Source organism: Capsaspora owczarzaki (genome assembly GCF_000151315.2).
Source record: "Capsaspora owczarzaki ATCC 30864 unplaced genomic scaffold supercont2.3, whole genome shotgun sequence".
NCBI lineage: Eukaryota > Filasterea > Ministeriida > Capsasporidae > Capsaspora > Capsaspora owczarzaki.
This window is the reverse complement of record NW_011887294.1, coordinates 2403965-2423884: the sequence shown is the minus strand read 5'-3', so window position 1 is coordinate 2423884 and position 19920 is coordinate 2403965. Positions and strand designations below refer to the sequence as shown.

At 54.5% G+C, this 19920-nt stretch overlaps 8 protein-coding genes across 8 annotated transcripts; 3 read left to right on the top strand and 5 right to left on the bottom strand.

Annotated features, from left to right (window-relative positions):
- Positions 1-928: 928 nt before the first annotated feature.
- Positions 929-4467, top strand: CAOG_02767 (hypothetical protein; the record flags this gene model as incomplete). Its single annotated transcript, XM_004349470.1, has 12 exons — positions 929-1075; positions 1236-1325; positions 1592-1669; positions 1791-1939; positions 2025-2398; positions 2533-2670; positions 2815-2866; positions 2953-3154; positions 3316-3613; positions 3739-3958; positions 4050-4223; positions 4371-4467. The coding sequence occupies 12 exons, from the start codon at positions 929-931 to the stop codon at positions 4465-4467; spliced, it is 2019 nt and encodes a 672-aa protein (XP_004349520.1).
- A 94-nt stretch (positions 4468-4561) lies between these two features.
- On the bottom strand, positions 4562-5485 carry CAOG_02766 (hypothetical protein). Its single transcript, XM_004349469.2, has 3 exons — positions 5256-5485; positions 4824-4875; positions 4562-4744 (listed from the first exon to the last, which is right to left on the bottom strand). The coding sequence occupies exons 1-3, from the start codon at positions 5462-5464 to the stop codon at positions 4649-4651; spliced, it is 357 nt and encodes a 118-aa protein (XP_004349519.1). The 5' UTR covers positions 5465-5485; the 3' UTR covers positions 4562-4648.
- A 137-nt stretch (positions 5486-5622) lies between these two features.
- On the bottom strand, positions 5623-7079 carry CAOG_02765 (hypothetical protein). Its single transcript, XM_004349468.2, has 3 exons — positions 6617-7079; positions 6307-6433; positions 5623-6171 (listed from the first exon to the last, which is right to left on the bottom strand). The coding sequence occupies exons 1-3, from the start codon at positions 7041-7043 to the stop codon at positions 5757-5759; spliced, it is 969 nt and encodes a 322-aa protein (XP_004349518.1). The 5' UTR covers positions 7044-7079; the 3' UTR covers positions 5623-5756.
- A 373-nt stretch (positions 7080-7452) lies between these two features.
- CAOG_02764 (hypothetical protein) lies at positions 7453-12220 on the bottom strand (the record flags this gene model as incomplete). Its single annotated transcript, XM_004349467.1, has 3 exons — positions 7453-9219; positions 9300-11380; positions 12004-12220. The coding sequence occupies 3 exons, from the start codon at positions 12218-12220 to the stop codon at positions 7453-7455; spliced, it is 4065 nt and encodes a 1354-aa protein (XP_004349517.1).
- A 237-nt stretch (positions 12221-12457) lies between these two features.
- Positions 12458-13722, bottom strand: CAOG_02763 (hypothetical protein). The gene is made up of 5 exons (XM_004349466.2): positions 13553-13722; positions 13247-13385; positions 13006-13058; positions 12784-12907; positions 12458-12647 (listed from the first exon to the last, which is right to left on the bottom strand). The coding sequence occupies exons 1-5, from the start codon at positions 13658-13660 to the stop codon at positions 12490-12492; spliced, it is 582 nt and encodes a 193-aa protein (XP_004349516.2). The 5' UTR covers positions 13661-13722; the 3' UTR covers positions 12458-12489.
- A 76-nt stretch (positions 13723-13798) lies between these two features.
- CAOG_02762 (quinone oxidoreductase) lies at positions 13799-15754 on the top strand. Its single transcript, XM_004349464.2, has 4 exons — positions 13799-14298; positions 14471-14519; positions 14625-14801; positions 14925-15754. Exons 1-4 carry the CDS (start codon positions 14077-14079, stop codon positions 15617-15619), a joined length of 1143 nt encoding a protein of 380 aa, XP_004349514.1. The 5' UTR covers positions 13799-14076; the 3' UTR covers positions 15620-15754.
- Positions 15682-17213, bottom strand: CAOG_02761 (hypothetical protein). Its single transcript, XM_004349462.2, has 4 exons — positions 16971-17213; positions 16634-16847; positions 16101-16522; positions 15682-16024 (listed from the first exon to the last, which is right to left on the bottom strand). The coding sequence occupies exons 1-4, from the start codon at positions 17187-17189 to the stop codon at positions 15749-15751; spliced, it is 1131 nt and encodes a 376-aa protein (XP_004349512.1). The 5' UTR covers positions 17190-17213; the 3' UTR covers positions 15682-15748.
- Positions 17214-17356: 143 nt separating this feature from the next.
- CAOG_02760 (hypothetical protein) lies at positions 17357-19904 on the top strand (the record flags this gene model as incomplete). Its single annotated transcript, XM_004349460.2, has 2 exons — positions 17357-18541; positions 18707-19904. 2 exons carry the CDS (start codon positions 17357-17359, stop codon positions 19721-19723), a joined length of 2202 nt encoding a protein of 733 aa, XP_004349510.1. The 3' UTR covers positions 19724-19904.
- Positions 19905-19920: the final 16 nt, after the last annotated feature.

Below are 19920 nucleotides of genomic sequence, written 5' to 3'. Positions count from 1 at the left end.
GCATGCAGTGTTTCACTGCACTGTTTCTGCGCTTGCTTTCCCCCGCTTCCCCTGCCCCCTCAATCGCTCCTGCAGCACTTTGTTCGCTCCTGCTCTGAAATACAAAGTCTGACGTCCCGTTCGTTGTGAGTCAATTTCTTTTTTTTTTTTTTTCTTTTTTTTTTCTTCTTCTCTTGTGATTTGTGTTGGTCGTCGTGTGGGGTTCTTTTCCACAACTCTGGTCTTGCGTCGTTTTTCCCCAGTCCCGTTCTCTGCCCCGCCTTCTGCCTCTGGTGTCGCTTCGTCTCTAACATGTCACCCTGGCTGTGAACGCTCAGGCCGAGTGTTAGGGAGGGGGGGGGACAAACGGCAGGACCCCAGCCACAAAAAACGACCAGAAAAAGCCAGTTCCCCATAACCCTTCTCCCCAAAAACTCGACGCTTCGGGCTTTTGGGCCTGCGACGCTGAGCTGTTGTGCGTACACATCTGAGCGTACGTGAATGAGTGTGTGGCGGGGTTTCACTCGGAGAGACGCCGTAAGTCGAGGCAGAAGAAAAGAAAAAGAAACAAAAAAAAAAGCGGTGGCAGCCCAAAAAAAAAAAAAAAAAAAAAAAAAAAAAAAAAACACTCTTTCAAAAGGAGCAATTCGATACCGCAAATTCAGCAAGCAACACAAGGAAACACTAGGAGCAACTCGTTACCGATGAGTAACTAGCCAACAAAAAAAAAAAAATTAAAAATCAAAAACAAAAACGACTGGAAAAAATCTCAATTTCATTCATTCATTGTCGCTCACTTCACTTGTTCGACCAGAATCCGATGGCACTGCGGTGTGAATCAACCTCAGATAGTCAAAAGCACTCGCTCTGCAAACTCAAACATCCCCCCTCTCTTTCTTTGATGGATTTCTCAGAATCCAGTCTTCTTCTCCATCAAAAAAAAAACAAAATGCGCAAACTCATTCTCACTCCTGCGCCCGATTTCAAGCAAGTCTGGTCGGACGCGGGCACGGGCGCGTCGCCGCACGACCTGCAGCTGTTTGAGCCCGTCTGCGCACCCGGCACCTTCTCGCTCGGCGTCGTCGGCGTCCGCAATGTAAAATTACGCTCAGCTTTCTTGAAACGTTCACCTCACTCACCAAATAAAGAACAGCTCCCGCCTCCAGTGCCTCGACGCACATATACTGACTGACCTTGCTGCTGTGGTGGTGTCCTTCACTTCGTTTGGCCTGTTCTGTTCTGTGTTGTCTCTGCAGGGAAAGAGCGTGTTTACGCTGAATGCCTCTGAAGACGCGTCTGAAGGCGACGCCGTCCCGCTCCTCGCCCCAGCCATCCAGTTCGTCGAGGTAACCCCCGCGATGGCCTTCTTGATGTCGTGATGTCTTGATGTCTTGTTGCTTGCTTGCGTGCAGTGGCCAGCGGCGGAAAGAAGCAGTCCTTTTGGCTTTCTGTTCTGCGACGATGACGTCAAACAATCCAATCATTCCTCAAAGCTGCTCAGAGTCAGGAATCGGGAATCGATCATTGTTCAAAATCACTCACCTTGCCGCTGTGCCGCTGTGTTGACGTGCATGCTTGCTTTGTGGATTCTGCCCAATTCCAACCGGACTAGCTGTGGAACGACAAGGGCACAGGCGCCAAGTTTGGCTCGCTGAATGTTTGGCGACCCATTCCTCCGCCAGATTATGTGGTAGGTCTGACTTGAACTCGCCGAAACACAGCAAGAAGAAACATAAAAAGAAGCCATGATGCGCATCGAAATTCTCACTCATCCTGTTGTTGTTGCTGCTGTTTTGCTGTTGCTCGCTCAGGCGCTCGGACTGGTCGTCACCACCGACCGAAAGGCTCCGCCCGCAAACATCTCCTTCCGATGCGTGCACAAGTCGTGTGTGACGGATGGTGATATTCTCTTTGAGAGTGACGGCAGCTTCCTCTGGTGCGACCGTTGCACAGGCGCAAAGTGAGTCACAATTTTCCGGCAATGTTGCTCATCCATCCACGACACTCAAAGCACCACCACCACCTTTGCTTTTGTTGTTTTACAGAGCCAACATGTGCCTGTGGAACATTGCCGCCACTTCGTGCGCCGGATTTGCCCCGCCTGTGCTGATCTTCTCCACCCTGTATGCTCGCCCGAAGGAAGTCGTGCAGGTCTTGCGCACCGACAGTATCACCATTCTTGGTGACATTCCTGCAAAGTACGCGCCCGTTCAGGAGCCCGTGCTGGCTCTCGATGGCGAGAAGCGTGCCATCCAGCAGCAGCTCTCCTCGTCGTCGTCCCGGTCCTCCAACTCCGCCGCGGCTCTGTCGGACGCACCTCCCAGCTACGCGGACGCCGTCGGCCCTCTGGAGGTGCCCACCCCTGCCGCTCCATCGTATGCGATGCCGTCTCAGCAAGCCCTCACTTCTGCACCCAGTGGTACGTCGATTTTCTTTCTTTTGTTTTCTTTTGTTGGCTCCAGAGAAATGCTGTGATCTAGACGTGTTTTGTTTCGCTGGGCTCATTCCAAGCTTTCGCCTTTGAAACCCTACTGCATCACCAATCACATGTAGCACTGGCGCCGTACACGTACTCGGTGCCTTTCAACATCAGTCCCGAGCAGCAAGGTGCCATTTTCCGCAAGTGGAAGGACGGACTCTGGTTTACCTCCTCGGCCTACCACTCGAGCAAGCATGTCCCGCTTTTCCAGGGTAGGCTGCTTTGTCAGAGATGTGATTGCTGGGCGATTTTTTCGTGTATCTGTATTTTACTGTATTTTCGTGTATTTTTCGTGGTGATTCACGCCACCCTCCCCCTTCCACTCCTGCTGCTCTTGGAAACCCATCTCTCAACAGTGAGCTACGTTCCCTACTACCTGATTTCCGCTCGCATCGAGACGCGATACACGTACGGCTTGTTTTGTTGATGCCAACGACGGAATGAACTGTTCTCTCACAACCCGCGACTCTTTGGTCCTTGCTCTCTGCTCGCAGTGGTCAAGTCCGCATCGAAATGATGCCCGATACGACTGTCACGCATCGCGACTCTTTCTCCACGACCCACACGCATCATGGCCGCTACTCGCAGTCCCATGACAAAGTGACTGTTTCGCAGACCTACCGCTCCGTCTGGCGTCTCGTCGGACCCGGCTCGACCTTCACGTCGTTTGTCGACGAGGCTGTCCCCGCTGCCGCGGTAAGTCACGGGCGGTCTCTTGTTGTTGCTTTGTTGGTTGGGTCGTTTTTTTGATGGTGATTGGTTGGTTTTCGAGTTTCCATTGTTTCATTTGCTGCTATTTCATTTCCGACACTTTTTCCTGACCCTGTCCCCCCCCCCTACCCGGTCCCATTGAACAGTCTCCGCGCATTCGCAAGCTGTTGGGCAACCTCGGCTCGTTCAGCATCGATCCCGCCACTCTCGGCATCATTGTGGGCCCCGGCCAAACGGTGCCCGGACCAGACGGCACTCCTCTCGAGTGCCCCGTGGCCTTCGAGCAACTCTGGACGGACACGTGCACCCACATGATTGAGTCGGCGAGCGAACAGTGCCGCCGTGAGGTTCAATCGTCGCAAGGTGCTGCCGAAACCAAGATTGCCATTACCGCGCTTGTCCACGAGCCTCATTACCGCCTCGTCTACCTCCCAGTGTACCAAGGTAGCGTTTCTTTTCTGTTATTTTTGACGCAGATTGGTTTTCTTTCAAAGGGTTCTTTTTCTTTTTCTTCTTCGTTGGCTCGCCTACGATCACTCAACACCATCATTCATTCCCGCGCTCTCTAGGTGACTTTGAGGTGGAAGGCACCGCTCACAAGATTCTCATCCACGGTCAGACTGGAAAGTGCACTGGTGAGCGCACCTATGGCCTTGGCGCGCTTGGCGCATCAATGAGCACCATCGGTCGAAGCCTCAGCGGCTCCGCTGCCTCCGACGGCGTTGGAGGCATTATCTCTGGCGCGCAGCTCAACCAGCAGGATAATACGAACTCGTTTTCTCCTGAGGCGTGAGTGAATGATTTCTGGTTGGGGGTTTTTTTTTCTCGGCGCCGCTCAAATTCATGACTTGTGATTTTCATGAAACAACAATTGATACAGGCACTTCCTCATCCTCCCGCCGTCCGCTTGGGCCAGCATGGGCTGGTTTACGCTCGTTTCGCACAGCTCGCAGGACATTGAGCTTCTGGGTCAGCGACGCGACAAGAAGTGGGGCATGTTCTTGTTCAAGCTCCGTCCCGGCAAGAAAGTGTCTGTCAACTACAAGGGCCACGTGTACGTTTTTTTACGTGTTGCGGGACTTCTGGATTTCTGGACAGAGAGAGAGAAAGAGAGCGTTTGGGGTTTGGAAACGTTTGTCCTCTCTAATGCCTCTTAACGTGGCCCATCTCTGATGCCCTCGCCTTTTCTTTTTTTCAACAGCGTTGTCAGGATCATGTCTGGCAACAAAGACGAGCTTGCCATTGAAGCATGGGGCGCCTCTGGCGGCACGGGCACCAACCTCCTTGGTCTCGAATAAGGCTGGTTTGTGGTCACCCTGGTTCATCGTCCAACCAACTCAAGTGTCTAACTGAAGCATCGCATTGCCATCATCGCTTCGGAGGTTTTTTTGCGTCGGTTCGCAATACTTGGAACGAAAATAAAAGAAAAATTTTGCTGGAACACAACAAACTCCAACTGAGTTTTTTTAAATGTCACACTCAGTTTGCCAGCACGGCCAACGCTGCTGCAAGATCGCCGTTCTGTTCTCGAAGCGTTTGCTCGGCCTTTTGGGTGGAGACCTCGAGCTCAGTAACCTGCACCAAACAACACAAACCAAAGTCAAAACGCACAATTCCGAGTTGTTGCGCTCAGATTGGATTTTCCGAGACTTACAATGAGCTGGACGTCCTCTGCCTTGACGCTCACGGCAGCCAACGCGCGATCCCTGCCAAACGCACCAACCGCACATCACCAACCAGTATGAGTAATCCGATCGACTGAGACTGACTGAGAATGAGAAATTTGTTGGGTTCCACCTCAACCCTTTGGTTTTGGGGGTTGTTTTGTTTGTTTGCTTGCTTATGCATTCATTCACTCAACGCAGTCTCATGCAGAATGCGACTCAATGTGTGATGCATGAAGTGAGTGGGCAATGCATTGCGCAGGCACATGGATTTCAATCATCCCGTTCCCCAACTCCCACCATCCGACCACCACCACCACCCATCCGCACCCATGGTCCGACTTCAACCCTTGTCTTGCTGGTGCGTCTTGTGATGTCTGGCGGGGTCAAGTGCGCGCTGCGCTGCGTTTGTGGTTGGTTACCGGACGGCGCGCTCTTCAACGTCCCGCTTGTGCTGCTCAGTCAGCAGCTTCATGGTCTGGTTGAGATCGGTGCTCTGCGCCATCTCCTTCTCCTCGGCAAAGTCAGTCACTTTGTCCATGTCAGCCTTGCCGGCGTCGTGGTGCGCGGCCTGTGCGGGCTGCGCGTTCTCGGCAGCGCCGGCCTCGTTCTCGTCGTGCTCGTCTGCCATGGTGAGATCTGAACTGGACTGGTATGAAGACTGATCATACATTACAATGGAGCATTGAGCATTGAGCATTGAGAAAACTCCGTGTGTAACAAGAGATTATGCAAAGCCAACACAGCATTATGCGGCAATCGGATCTTTGAACGGAAACAGCTTGTAGACAAGGGTTGCTGAATGTCTGAGTGCAACAACAAGAACGCGCGCGTTGCAAAGCGTCGCACTTTGAAATCCAACTATACAGTACATTGGCTTGGATGGAACAACCGAAAAAAAAAAAAACACTCGACAGACAACTTCAAGGCAAGACACAGGTGATGCTCGTCACGGCACGCTCGCAAATCACAGGCGTGTCGTTGCAGGTCGGGCGATCGATGATTGTGTTGTTGTAAAAGACGGCGCTCGAGCCACCGCCGTCCAGGTTGATGGCATTGGTCAAACCCAGGTCGAGAAGAATTTCGGTGAACTCGTACAAGTCCACGCCCGTGCCAATGTCCTCCTCGCCGTCGACAACAAAGATGGCCATGGTGCCATTGGCAAAGGTGCCAATGCTGGTACGAGGAGCCTTTTCGGTCACGAAATTGCTGTCGAGCGACTCAGTGTAGCGGCTGGTGTCGAGGTACGATTTGCCGTCACGCACGAGCCATCCAGCACCCGTCAGCAGCTGGGTCAGATTGTACTTGCCCGACTGAACGTCAGATTGATCGAGGTAGCTAGGTGTTCCAGCGAGGTGCAGAGATTGTCAAACAGATTGAAACCAGTTGTTTTCACGATGAGAGTTTGGCCTCGAGGTCGTCACCATCGCAGTCCCTTGAACAACGCAACACAATGCACAGTCCACTGCTTACCCAGTAATGAACGAGCGCTGGCCTTGCAGGCCAAAGTTGACACGGGCGGTCACAGCCGCCTCGACTGTCTTGCCGTCAATGACAATGTTTCCGATGCAAGCTCCCGTATTGACGTCAAAGAAGCCGGCTACCCCATTTCATCACACATGGATCGAATCAGATGAGTCAAAAAAGTCATTGTGACCGTGAAACCGGCAATGAAAGAATCAAAAAACCATGTTGAAGCATGCGAAGTGAGCTGCAGATCCGAAATCTTCACGGAACAGTGCTCATCATCCACAACACCTCGAATCGAGTCGCATCGCATTACCGTTTGTCGCAAATAGACAGTTGTTCTGCTTGGCGGTGACGGACGTGTTGACGCGATGGCCGCAACCCACACTGGGCAGCGCGTACTTGAAGAAGGCCGGATTGACGACCGTGCCGAGGAAGCCCTGGAACGAGCGCTGGGTGGACTTGATGACAAAGGACACCTGGCTGACCACAAGACCACTGGCAGACGCGTTGATGGCCGCGCTCCACGGCTGGACCTCGACGTCGGCCACTGTCGGAGATTGCTGCAGCAGCTGACCGACAGACTCGACGCCGGGATGCGAGCCACCGCGCGTCGCTGCTGCTGCTGCTGTCAATGTTGCGCTGTGGAGTAGCAGAGCAACGACAGCGGCGACCAGCGCGAGAAAGACCGCGTGCGTCCGCGGCGATGATGCTGAAGCAGTGCGTGTCGGAGACGAGGGCATTCAAGGACTGACCGACGATGATATGATAGATATAGAGAATGATAGAGATGTGCCGTGGGAACAAAAGGTTGTGGTGTTGGTAAGCGACAACAATGCTCAGAACAAGAGCACTCAGAGACGAAAGTGACAAAGTGAGGGGGAGGGGGGGGGGCAACCAGCGCAGATTACAAGCACTGGATAATTCTCAGACACAAGACGAGAGGGGAAGAAAGAGAGAGACAGCGACTCAGAATACAGGGTGGAATTAACAGATATAACAACAAGCAGGGGTCAAAGAAGCCCCAGAGCAGCAAAAAAAAACCCAAAAAGCAACAAACGAACAAAACTCAGAGCAACCAGAAAAGGCAAATAACAAGCAATCACACAAGGGTAGACGACATTCTTAACACACAAAATGGGGGGGGGTGATTTACATGAGCAACGAGGAATCGGCATCAAACACGACCTTGCTCTTGTAAGCACCGCGCTGCATTTGAGCTGCAGGCGCGCCGGAATCGGTCGATACTCGGAACGGATTAATGATGGGATCAGCGCTCGTGCCGCGCGGTTCATACTCGGGCAGACTCTCGCGCGGCGACATGGGCGTGAGCTCATAGGCCTCGATGTACTTGGCTGAGGCTGCGGCCGATTGGCGGTCTGCACCGGGCGAATTGGACAGCGCCGTTGGAATGACAGGCTGACGGGAAGTCGATGCAGCCGCGGACGATGACGACGATGACGACGCTGGAGCCGCAGACGACGAAGTGGCAGATGCCTTTTTGCCACCAAAGAGACGCCCTAGACCCGAGCTTGCGCCCTTGTCGCGCGATGACGCCGACTGGGCACTCGTGGTGCCAGTGGTGCTGACTGCGCTGGGGCGAGCACTCGGTCCGAGGTTGACCGAAACATCCTCGACACCTGCGCCCGACATGGCGTTCTGCGATTCGGCAAAAGCGCGCTCTGCTTCGGCCAGTGCTTCTTGACGCTCCCGCTCGCGCTGCTCGCTGGCTTCGCGGGCATCTTGCTCGCGCTGCAAACTCTGCTTTGCGTCGCGCTGCATGTGGCGCGACTGTGCAGTGCGCAGCCGCCAGATGGCATATGCAACGCCGAGAACGCCAACAATCAGACCCGTAATCAAGCCAGCAAGGGCATACAAATAAAGCGTGTCTTCCTCTGTGGGCTTGGGCACGAGCGGCGCAGGGCACTTCTCGCGGTACACTCCGTCCTTGCACTGAGTCATTTCCAGAGTGGCCAACACAGCTGCAAAGGTGGGGTCGATTCTGGAGCCCCAGGTCGAGGTGCGGAGTGCAGAAAACTCAGTGTTCAACTGCACAGTGAGCGCGGTCGATCGCTCTGCCGGGCGCAGACCACGACCAGGAAGAATGAAGAATTCGATCTGAGCAAAGCCAGTGCTGTCGACGGAGAGGACGACAACACGCGAGATGCGCGACGGGACGAGATCCAGCGAGTTGGCCACATCCGCAATGAAGGCGGGCTCAAACGAGTAGACCTCGCTGTAGTCGAGGCGAATGCGAAGCTTGACGCGAACGCCGTTGTCCTTGGGAGGCAGAATGCACTGACACTCGGCACGCAGCAAGCCATCGGTGCATTGGTCCGGAACACTGGGCTTGTAGCCGAGGTAGCACGAGCGGCACTCCGGGCCGGCGTACTCGTAATCGCAGGTGCAACCTCCGTCAGAATTGCAAGTACCATGACCAGTGCAGCGCCTGATGCTGTTGCAGCCGTCGAACGCAACAGAGAAACCGGGGTAGGTTTGCGACGGGTTGGACGTAAATCGCAGAATCAGCTCCGGTCCGTCCGAAACGATCGGTGCCAACGCCGACACATCCTGGTGGCCACTGAACGTGCCACGCAGCCGCCCCACGTCCGAGCCGTCGGTGCTAGCGTCGTACACTTCAATGACGTCCAGGTTGGACTCGGTCCACAAATAGTTGAATCGAAGCGTGAGACGCTCGGCAGCAACCGGAGCGATACGCCAGGCACAGGCGAGATTGTTCGAGTACTCGATACCAGCGGAACCATCGTCAAAAGTGCCGGAAAAGGAAGAAACGACCAAAGGAGCGGCAAAGCTCGAGTTGCACGACCGCTGACAGAGCTGCTGCTTGGGGAAGACACTCAGAGGTGCGCCGGCGCCAGTGCGCCAGTCGACTTGAACACCAACGAGCCGGCATCCAGGCTGAATGACAAGAGCGGGTAATTCACTGGCGAACGGCCCGAAACGGTGACACTCATGGACGTGAAATTGACGGATGTGACCAAGGTCAAATCTGCGTCAATTTGCAGCACATTGGCGTCCAAATCCAGCGTACCGGACGCGGCAGTGACTCGCGGAAGAAGGGTGGACGAAAAGTCTTCAAAGGCAATGCACACGTCCAGCGAAGGGTCACGACGTCGCAATCGCGTGGTGTTGCGCGAGCGTGTGGTGAACCCCAACGAGAGTGACGTGTACTGCGGATAGAACGTGAGACCAAACATGTGGTTTTGGGGCGCAACCAGACGATACGAGGTCGAAATGTAGTAGCCAAGATCGACCACGGGAGAGACGGCACAGCAAAACACGGAGCGGTATGTGGTCGACTCCTCAAAGTACCCAGTGCCGGCAGGATTGGTCGTGGCGTCCATGCCAAAGAACCCGGTGGCGTTTCCGCAAGCTGGGTCGACGTACGTCATGATAAACCCGGCGAGTCGTCGCGCGACGGCATCAAAGCCACCAGCGCCGTTCGACACCATCACGGTGGTCGTGTCAGAGAGCCAACCAGCATCACAGGACGAAAAGTTGAGACGCGCGGACGTGGCAGCCAGCTCGGCTTGAGAGCAGACATGGTACGGATAGGCCTCCGACGCGGAGGGCAACGCAGCGCACTGCGCCACAGCTTGCGCATAGTTGAACAGCTGAGGCGTGTCAATACCGCGCCAGCGTGGCAGCTGAATGAGGCCGCGCTCCAGTGAGATGGAAGAAACGTACGCCTCTTGACCGGGACCTGTCGGCGTGAGAGACTGGGTCAGTCGGTCGGGAAAAGCCTGGCCCAAGGCGACCGGCTTTGGGCTATCACGCGTCACTTGCGACTGCCAGGTGATGGAGTCGGGTAAAAAGTAGAGGAACGGGGTCATTTGGTCGGCGCGCAGGTTGGGGGTGCTGCCATCAAAGTACGACGTTCCAATCCAGCGCTCATAGTAGGTGGGTGGCAGAGGGACATTCACGTTCGTGGTGATGGTCGTTGTTTCGTTGGTGGTCGTATTCGTCACAGTGGTGACAACAGCCTTTGTAATGTTGCGCATCAGCGGGATGCGGGGAGTGAGCGTGATGTGCATGGCGGTGAACGAAATACCCTTGCGCTCGGACGTGTCGCGCTTGACAAAGTTCAGCGACATGGCCATGCGAATGTAAATTCCGTTCAGTGAAAAGCCAACGTTGTTTGTCCTGTACTCGGGGGGCGGACCGACAAGGCCGTCAAAGGAAACACACACGTCCGCAGAAACATTGTCCGCGCCTTGGTACTTTGGGTAGTAGGTTGGGACGAGCCAAACGGGCGTTCCGCAGTGCAGACCCGTGAAGCTCGGTGGGCAGGTGCACTGGTAGGTGCGACGGTCGGCGCGGGCAACGCAAGAGCCGCCATTGAGGCAAGGGTTGAGCTGTGGATCACAGCACACGTACACGGTCGGCGAAGTGGTGTTGGTGCCGTTCACCAGGTTGTTTGGGATGGTCGTGTTGACGGCAAAGACGGACAGCTGGGTTCTCGGCACGGCCGTGCTATTCCACAACGGATCGAGCGACGAGATGGTGACTGAAATGTTAATGCTGCCCGGCACGACGCCGTAGACGGAAATGTTGACTGGCACGATCGATCCCACGGGAATGGTGTAGGTGCTTGGCTGCACGGTGGCAACGGAGGTGTTCGAGCTGGCAAACGTCAGCACGACGGCAGCGGTTGGGGCGACGCCAGGGGTCATGGTGTAGTTGAAAAAATTGCCCACAATGATGGCTTTGGTCTTGGTGTTGGTAAAGAACTGCTGCGCCGTCGGACAGGTGGTCGCGTTGACCACGGCCGAGTACACCAGCTGGCAGGTCGTGCCGGTGGCAGTGGCCGGGCAGATGCACCGGAATTGATTGACGCCTTCGACACACTGGCCGCCGTTCAAGCACGGGTTGGGCAAGCAGTTGTTGCGGTAGGCGACGTACGTTTCGTCAATGATGAACTGGAACGAATCCATGTTGAGCGTGCGCTCGGCCATAAACCGGCTACCATTCGCTGGCAAAAGCGAGAAGCGCACGCTCGATGCGTTTCCAAAGTCCACAATCGGGGTTCTCGGCGTGATCTGGCTCAAGCTTCCGCGCACTTGGTCGGGAGTTCAAGTTTGTGTCAGAAATTCAAAACAGACAGTCAGTCAGTCAGTATTGTTATCGCAATTTCGATGCAACTCTGCGCAGAGCTGCCTTTCGTTTTGTTTTGTTTTTTGTAGTCTTTTGGTTTCATTGTGATTGTTTTAGTGATTGTCTGAGTTTGTTTGTTTTGTTGTGCTTTCGAACACCCGTTTTATCAAAGCAGTGAAATTGCATTGGGGGGGGGGTTTTCTGACCCCAAACGAAAGAAAAAATCCAGAAAATCCAGAAAGAATGAAACAACCGAACAAATAACAATCATCTCAGAAACAAATCAAAAACCAAAATTAAAAAAATTAAAAAATCCAAAAATCCAAAATAATACCAAAAGAAAAAAAGAAAAAGAGAAAAAAAAATCCGAAAGAGTTGCTTCTTCATTGACAGTTTTTGATTGACGGACCGAACGACCAACGCACAGCCACACACATCCACACACAGCCACACACATACACACATACACACATAGGCATATAGAAGCGGGATGCGAGGCGAGGTGTGGAATGGACGCTGGAATGGAAGGAAGAGTGGGAGCAGCGGTATGGTTGATTGAGTTATGCGGGTGGGATGGAAGAGACGTACCGTGCTCGCTGCCGGAGACGGACGGCGTGCTCTGGAACTCATTGCTGACAGTGTTCACAGTCACCGCGCGGAAGACGGTCGCGGAGGTCGCAGCGCCGCAGCCGCTCGTCGTCGCTGCAGAAACAGAAGGAGCAGCGAGCATTGTGCTCAAGGCCAAAGCGACGGCGACGACCTGCACAAGCACCGCCGCCGCGCGTGGCAGACACATGCGAGCCATTTTCGCCTTCTTTGTTTGGGTGTGGGGGCGGGGGCGGGAGTTGGTGTGGAGCGGCGCAGTCGGTTTTCGTTGTTCCGCTAATGCACAATCCAAAGGAAGAGGAATAAAAAAGAAAAAAAATCAAAAAAAAAATAAAAAGAATGGGGGTTTCAACATTGAATCATTGAAGGGCACACAAAAAGTGCTGAGGCGTTGCTCCTGTTTCGAGATTTTGTTCGGAATGACTGCATGAACGAATAGAAATGTCACTGCGGAGGAGGTCCGCGCGTTTATTGAGATTCCGAGTTGTCGGTCTGCATTGGCTGCTGCTGACTGTCGTTGGACAGCTTCATGCGTTGGAACATGTCGGAATAGAAGGCCTTCTGCTCACGATCCGCTTCTTTTTGACGCTCGTGGAGCAGCTGCAGCTCTCGTTGGATGGCGGAATCTGGCAACAATGGAAAAATCACGAATGCAATCCAGTCAGAAACGCGCGAACAAGCAGGCGCATTTCTACTGTTGAAGCGCAACAAGCAAGCACCAGACAAAAAGCTACCCCCGCTTGACAGCATGCACTCCCTTACCATTCGGTTCATTTGCTGCTGCAACTTTCAAGTCGCGCTCGGCTCGGTCGAGAAACCCGAGTCGCAAGTGTGCCTGGCCGCGTCGAAAGTGTGCCTTAGTGTGTGACTTGTCCAATGCGATAATCTGCCCTCCGCCGCGTAGATGCACAATACACAGCGTCTTGAGCGTGAGAGCACAGCAACTCCACTGCGTCAAGCAAAACACAACAAAACAACTTGTACCTTGTCGCAGTATTGGATGCACTTTTCCCACCGCATGGACTTTGATGCACACACTGCAGAATACCAAACAAGAAGGTGTGAGACCAAGTCAAACAAGCACAACCATCCACAGAGACCTCAGCAACGACGACCATGCAAAGGTTGCAGCCTTTTTGGCTGTTCGTGTCGTGCCTGGGAGCCCCAAAACAAAAAACAAAATCCCGCACATGAATACACACGCATGCACACACTAACGATGTACCTGTGAGATTGGAGTAGCAGTTGATGAGCATCTCGTTGATGGCGCTGGTGTAATCGGCTGACAACGCCGGGACGCCCGGCACGCCGAGCAAGCTTGCAAAGCCGCCCTTTGCGTCGAGTCCCTTCACTGTGAGAATGGCCTAAGCCACACACACAAGAACAAGCAAGGAACGACATCAGAAAACGCAACGTGAGGTCTTTGAGGCACAGCACAGCTCAGCTCAGCTCAGCTCAGCCCTGCATTTGCTTTTGGCTTTGGCTTTGCTTCAAACAGCGCAGCCAGCATACAAACTCTGCTACGACCTACCTCGTGGTACTTGCGTGCGGCGCGATGCAGGTCGTTCTGCTGGAAGAGTTCGTTTCCAGCCAGTCGCAATGCGTTGGCAGCGGCAATCTTGTCTGCAACGGACGCCATCCGATACAAGCAGATACAAGCAGATATGGACTGAAGAGTGAGTGAATTTGATTCAGATGTTGAGACTTTGACTGAGAGTGGGATTTGCATTGTAGTATGCTCAGCCAGTTCTGAGCTAGTCAGCAAGTCAGTCTATTTCTCGCTGTCTACAGTACAGTATCTCTCTCACTGTCTCTCTCTCTCTCTCTCTCTCTCTCTCCCTCGCTTATACTCAGGAGCCAGAAGTTCCTCCTTCCTATTCAGCAACAACGTCGTCGTCGCCGTCCGTCTCCCATCACCATCACCGCTCGTCTTCATCGCCGCGGCTGCTGCTTGTTCTCGGCCTGTTCTCGCTTGCTGCCGCGCTCGTTCTGATCCACCCACTCCAACTGCACCAGACCACCACTCCCATTACTACTCCCACTACTACGACGACCATGTCCTCCCTCTCGCCCACATCGCAGTCCTCGCCCGACGACAGGCCGCACCGCCCAGCGCCAGGCCCCGTCCCGCCTCGCATGCGCGCCGTCCTCGTCAACGCACAGGACTCGGCGTCCCTCCACATTGCAGAGGTCGACACACCCATTCCAGGCGCCAACGACGTCCTCGTCCGCGTCAAGGCTGCTGGCGTCAACCGCCTCGACCTCCTCCAGCGCAAAGTGAGTATGGCAACAACATTGAGCTTTTGCTGCTAAAAATCTCAGATACACACACATACATGCACACAAGCGACCATCCCTTGCGATTTGCTTGTGCGACATTCGTTCATGATGGACTCGGATGATATTTTGACCAACCTGTCTCTTGCTTCGATGTGCTGTGTGTGCTCAGGGCCGCTACCCTGTGCCTGAAGGCGACTCGACCATCCTGGGCGTTGAAGGTTTGTTCAGCTTGGTGTTGCCCCACCCACCCCACGTTTATCAGAAATGCTGCTTGCTCACTTGACATGTACGACGGGTTGGTGGCGTGTCAATTTTTGTGCCAGTGTCCGGTACCGTTGCTCAGATCAGCCCTGAAGCCCAGAAAATCTCGGGCCTGTCGCTCGGCGATCGCGTTTGCGGCTTGTGCAATGGTGGCGGCTACAGCGAATATGCCATCATTCCCGCAGAGCTTGCAATGCCCATCCCCGACACATTGACCTTCCATGAAGCTGCTGCAATTCGTACGTTGTCCTTCGATGTTTGTTTGATTCTGTTTCGTTTTGTTTGTTCGGTCGGTTTGTTCGGGAGCTATTTTCCGTGTCCTCAACTTCCTTTCCCTGGTTCGCTCGCATCCACACAAACAGCCGAGGCATTCCTCACGGCCTACAGCGCATTGTTCTGGAGCGCCGGCGTCACCGAAAAGTCAAAGTCTATTCTCATTCACGCTGGAGCCAGCGGTGTCGGCCTGGCTGCAGTCCAAATCGCCAGCATCGACAAGCCTGAGGACCGCCAGATTATTGTGACTGCGGGAACGGAGGAGAAAATTGCCGTCTGCCAGGCTCTCGGTGCGACGCATGGCGTAAACTACAAGTCGGGCCCGTTTGCCGACGTCGTTTATGGCATCAGCAACCACAGGGGCGTCGATGCGGTGATTGACTTTGTCGGCGGTCCGTACTTTCAGCAGAATGTGGACTGCGCTGCGCTCGATGGCAAGATTGTCTTGCTGGGCATGCTCGGCGGCCCCGAGCTCGACACCGGCCTTGGATTCAACCTTGGTCTGCTGTTGCGCAAGCGCCTCACTGTGGTGGGCTCCACACTGCGCAACCGAGACCTGGCGTACAAGGCCAAGCTCACCAAGGAATTTTTCGAGTATGCCGCGCCGCTGTTCGACTCGGACAGGCTTCAAGCCACCGTCTATAAGGTGTTTACCATGGATCAGGCCGAGGAAGCGCACGCAGTTGTCCAGGCCAACGAGAACATTGGCAAGGTGATTCTTGCTTGGCAGCTCAAGACTGGTCTGACCCCGGCATCGTCCATCTCCACTCTGAATGCTTTGTAACGCAGGCAATGGCTATTGCTTCATGGTGTTGTCTCACGCGACTGTTGCACACTGCCAGAGTGGTTTGATGTCCAGTTCAATTCAATAGCAATCAAACAAAGTTTTTTTTAAAATAAACACAAACACGTATCAGTGGCTCTGCTGTCTCTGACGGCCAGGATTGGATCGAGGAAACTTCCACAAAGCAGCACCGACACGACTTGTGAATTGCCGGTTGAGCCGGAAAATGACAACCCCAGTGAGTGCTACAGAAGAGAAAATGATGAGCTTGTTGTTGACGAGATTCCGCCACGGACTGGGCTGCACCGGATTTTCTCGAACGGCAACAGTCGCGCGCGTCGAACCCTGTGGCACCTCAACTACCACATTCGCAAATCGCTCTAGATTCCAATACAAAAAGGCTCTCTACAGTGGGCGCAGAGTGAGGCTCAACACAAAAATCCTACGATGAGTGCACGAAATCGAAACTACCGAAACTTACCGCGCTCTGGAGCGGCGCAACAGCTTCGATTGGATCGGCATCAACGCCGTAGCTTAATTGCGCGTGCTTGATTCGTCGATACGCCACCACGTTCATGTTGTCGCGCCCTCCAATGCCCGCGCTTCGTGTGCTGTTTTCAAACATGTCAATCCAGATCGATTTGGGCCACATGGAGACGTGTTGAACAACGCCGGCCTCCTTCAACCCTTTGCTCGTCCAGAAGGCACAGTTGCCTCGTTCAGCCAGATCGAACGGAAGCACCCATCGCACAAAGTTGAGGATTGGCGAAAGAACAATTTCAAACTTTGCACGCTGTGCTCGCGATTCCTCTTCCAACCGCTGAAAGTACTTGTGCATGGCCAAGATGCGCTCCTCTGGAACGTGTTCGACGCGGACGCTGATCATGGTCCGATTGTACAAGCCTAGGTTTCAGAATTCGTTCGACTGAGCCAATAATCCAGTGCCTTTCAGACCGCCTCCGTCTCTCCTTTTTTTTTTTTTTTGTTTCCAACGACATGACATCGTGACAATACCTCGCTGTTCGCTGGCAGGAGAATAATGGGTGCTCAGAAAGTACTCTTCTGGCGTGCAGAACTGAACCATTGGGACGCCAATGCCGCCTTTACCGTTAATGTTCATGACCACCTGCTTCCCATCGGGCAGCGTGTACCGGACTGCCGCGTGTCCAAACGAATTGTAGCTCAGTCCGTAGCCGAATCCGAGCCGCACTGCCGAGAATGGCATGACCTGGGACGATGAACAACGAAGCACTCAGAGTGATCATCAGCAACGCAAGAAACCAAATACAACGTCACAGGCCATTTGGTCTGTGTGTGTGCGTGTGTGCGTGTCGCTTTGGTGTGTATCTACCAGAATGTACTCGAGCGCGGGCGGCTTGCTGCGTCCAAGCGCGCCATCCACGTCGCTCAGCAAGGTCGCCTTGTTGGACACTTCCGCGCCGCCCTCTGCGCCAAAGTCGCCAGGCACGGTCGCCACGGCACTGCGCGCGGTGCTTGACTGCAGCTTGCCAATCGTAATCCGCGGATCGAGAACAGCCTGGCTGCTGCTGCTGCTGCGCGAGTCAATCATGTCCAAACTTGGTAATTCTCAGCGATTTGGAGACTGAGTTTTTGGCGCCTTTTTTTTCCTGTTTGTGTTTGTGCCTTTTGTTCTGATTCTCATTCTCATTCTCGTCACATGTTGTTAACAAGAGCTCAGTCTGAGTTCTCATCGTTGTGCGAGATGCGACTGCAGCAATGGACGAGCCGAGCCAAGCGGTGACCAGACGAGGTCGAGACGGAGCGCCCGACCGCGGCACCACGAGCGGACCACGCGAGCACTATTGCGAGGCAGAACCGCACCAAGCGCAGGACGCAGAGGAGGACGAGAACGAGGACGAGCAGGACGAGCAGGACGTGGTCGAGAGGAGCGTCGACCAGCGAGCAGCTCGGCCTGGAGAGCCCGTCTGTGCCGTCTGCGGACGCTACGGCGAGTACATTTGCGACCAGACAGACCAAGACGTGTGCAGCATGGAGTGCAAGGCCACTGCCGTTGCGGGTGCGCGGTGGAACAAGGAGCCAGAGTCGACAAGGCCGTGCCATCCCAGTGCCAGTGCGAGTCAGGCGACTGCCGCCAACACTGAAGCCCAGGCGCATAGTCACCAGGCGCATGCTAGCATTGAACAGCTCCGGGCGCGCCTCGGGGTGACCATCACAGCGATCGGCGCTGGGGAATCAACCACACTGCCGCCGCTGCCTGACGTCCCGCCAGTCGATGCGTTTGCAGACCTGGACTCGGTGCTGCCAGACAAACTGCTGGATAACTTGTATCGCTCGGGGTGCAATCTGCCCTCGTTGGTGCAAAAGCAATTGCTTCCGCTGGCACTCACAGCGATCTCGCCCTGTGAGCGCGCTTTGACCATTCAGCACAACACCTTGAACGGGGCGCCGCACTCCATGGTGGTCACAGCAAGCACGGGGTCTGGAAAGACACTGAGCCTGGCGTTGGTTGCAATCGCCCACGCTGTGGCATTGGCGTCGCACTCGCCGTCAGCCTCCCAGCCTGGATCACATCCATCGGTTCTTGTGCTCAGCCCCACACGCGAACTGTGCGTGCAAATACAAGACAACATCAAACGGCTTGCTGAAGGCATTCCCAATCTGCGGACTGCCTTGCTGGCCGGTGGCTTTCCTCTCCCGCCTCAACTCCACCGTCTGTCGCAAGCTGTTGCGATAGTTGTTGCAACGCCAGGTCGACTGATGGAAATTCTGGCGCATCCCCGAGGCGGTGGTGTGAGTCTAGCGTTCGATCAGCTGCGTGTGCTCATCTTGGACGAAGTCGATGCACTTGCACTGGGCGATTTTCGGACGCAGGTGCTTCGCGTCGTGCAAGACCTGGTCTTTCACGCTGGCAGCTCTTTTCAGGCGCAGCAGCAGCATGCAGTCACCCCCAGTCTATCCAGCAACAGCAGCAGCAGCAGCAACAACAACAACAACAACAACAACAACAACAACAACAACAAAGAAGCCAGCTGGCATTTTCAGCTTCTCGCCACATCGGCCACACTGACCAACCTCGCCACGAGCTTGTGCCTCAAAATCCTTCAGCAAATCTACGGCTCTCGTCAAAGGCCAGTCCCAACACTTTGGCATCTGGCTGTTGGAACACCAGCAATTGCAGCGGATGAAATCAAGCAAGTGTTGATGTGGGTTGAAGAGAAATCCAAGCCAAACACGCTCTGCCGGCTCCTGAATGCCGAGCAGCACTATCGACCTCCCGTGCTCGTGCTGGTCAACTCGCTGGCCACCGCAAAGGCCTTGCCTCCGGTCATCATCAAGCGCTGCGCCACAGAGTGCGACTATGTCTCGTCAGAGCGCACGCAGGACGAGCGAAACGCCGTCATGGCACGATTTGTCGCAGGCGAGTTTCCCATTCTCGTGGCTACAGGCGGTATTGCCGGCCGTGGGTTGACACTTGGCAGTGTCGGCAGTGTGATCAATCTTGACTTCCCTCGTTCCATTGATGCGTACATTCACCACATTGGTCGGGCGACGCGGCGCGTGCAGACCACGCTCCCCCGGCCCAATTCCGGTCTTTGGCGTTCTCAAAGCGCGGGACTCGCATATACATTTCTCAACCTGACGAATGAGGCTCAGTTTGTTCCTCTAATGGCACTACTAGAGCCTGCGGGCGTCGTCTTTCCTCCCGAAGTCAAACAATCGATGGCAGTGTTTCGCCACCGCGAGAGGCTGCGATTTCACCCGCCGCCATCGCCTCAAGTGAATGAAGCTACGCCTGTACTCGTTCCACCCACGATCTCGACAGCGCCAACCAGCTCTTCCCTCTCGACGACTGAAGACGCGGGCCCCGAGTTGAATACAGTTCCTCCTCCAGCTTACCAATCTGAAGCTGTGCCAGTGATGCCAGCGATACCACTTCCTCCACCATGGTTGCTATCTCCGTTCGCCCCGCCTTTCATCATGCCACCAGGCCTGCCGCCAAGACCGCCGTTCATTCCACCACCAACCACACATCACCTTCCACCGCCGCCTTGGCTACGACCCAAACGATCGTTTAGCAATGACCCTTCAGATTCCCGAGCAGCCAAGCGACCGCGTCAGTAGCAACCAATATTTAACAAAGCAGCAATTCATTTCATTTGTGAAATACAACAAACCGACGCGTTGTGCTTCCCAGCATCAATCAAAACCAAAATCAATCAAAACCAAAACCAAAGAACACAATAAAACTGGAAGGAAAAAGGCAAGACCAAAAAATCAACAGGTATTAGTACAGAACAACAAATTCAAAAAATTCACAA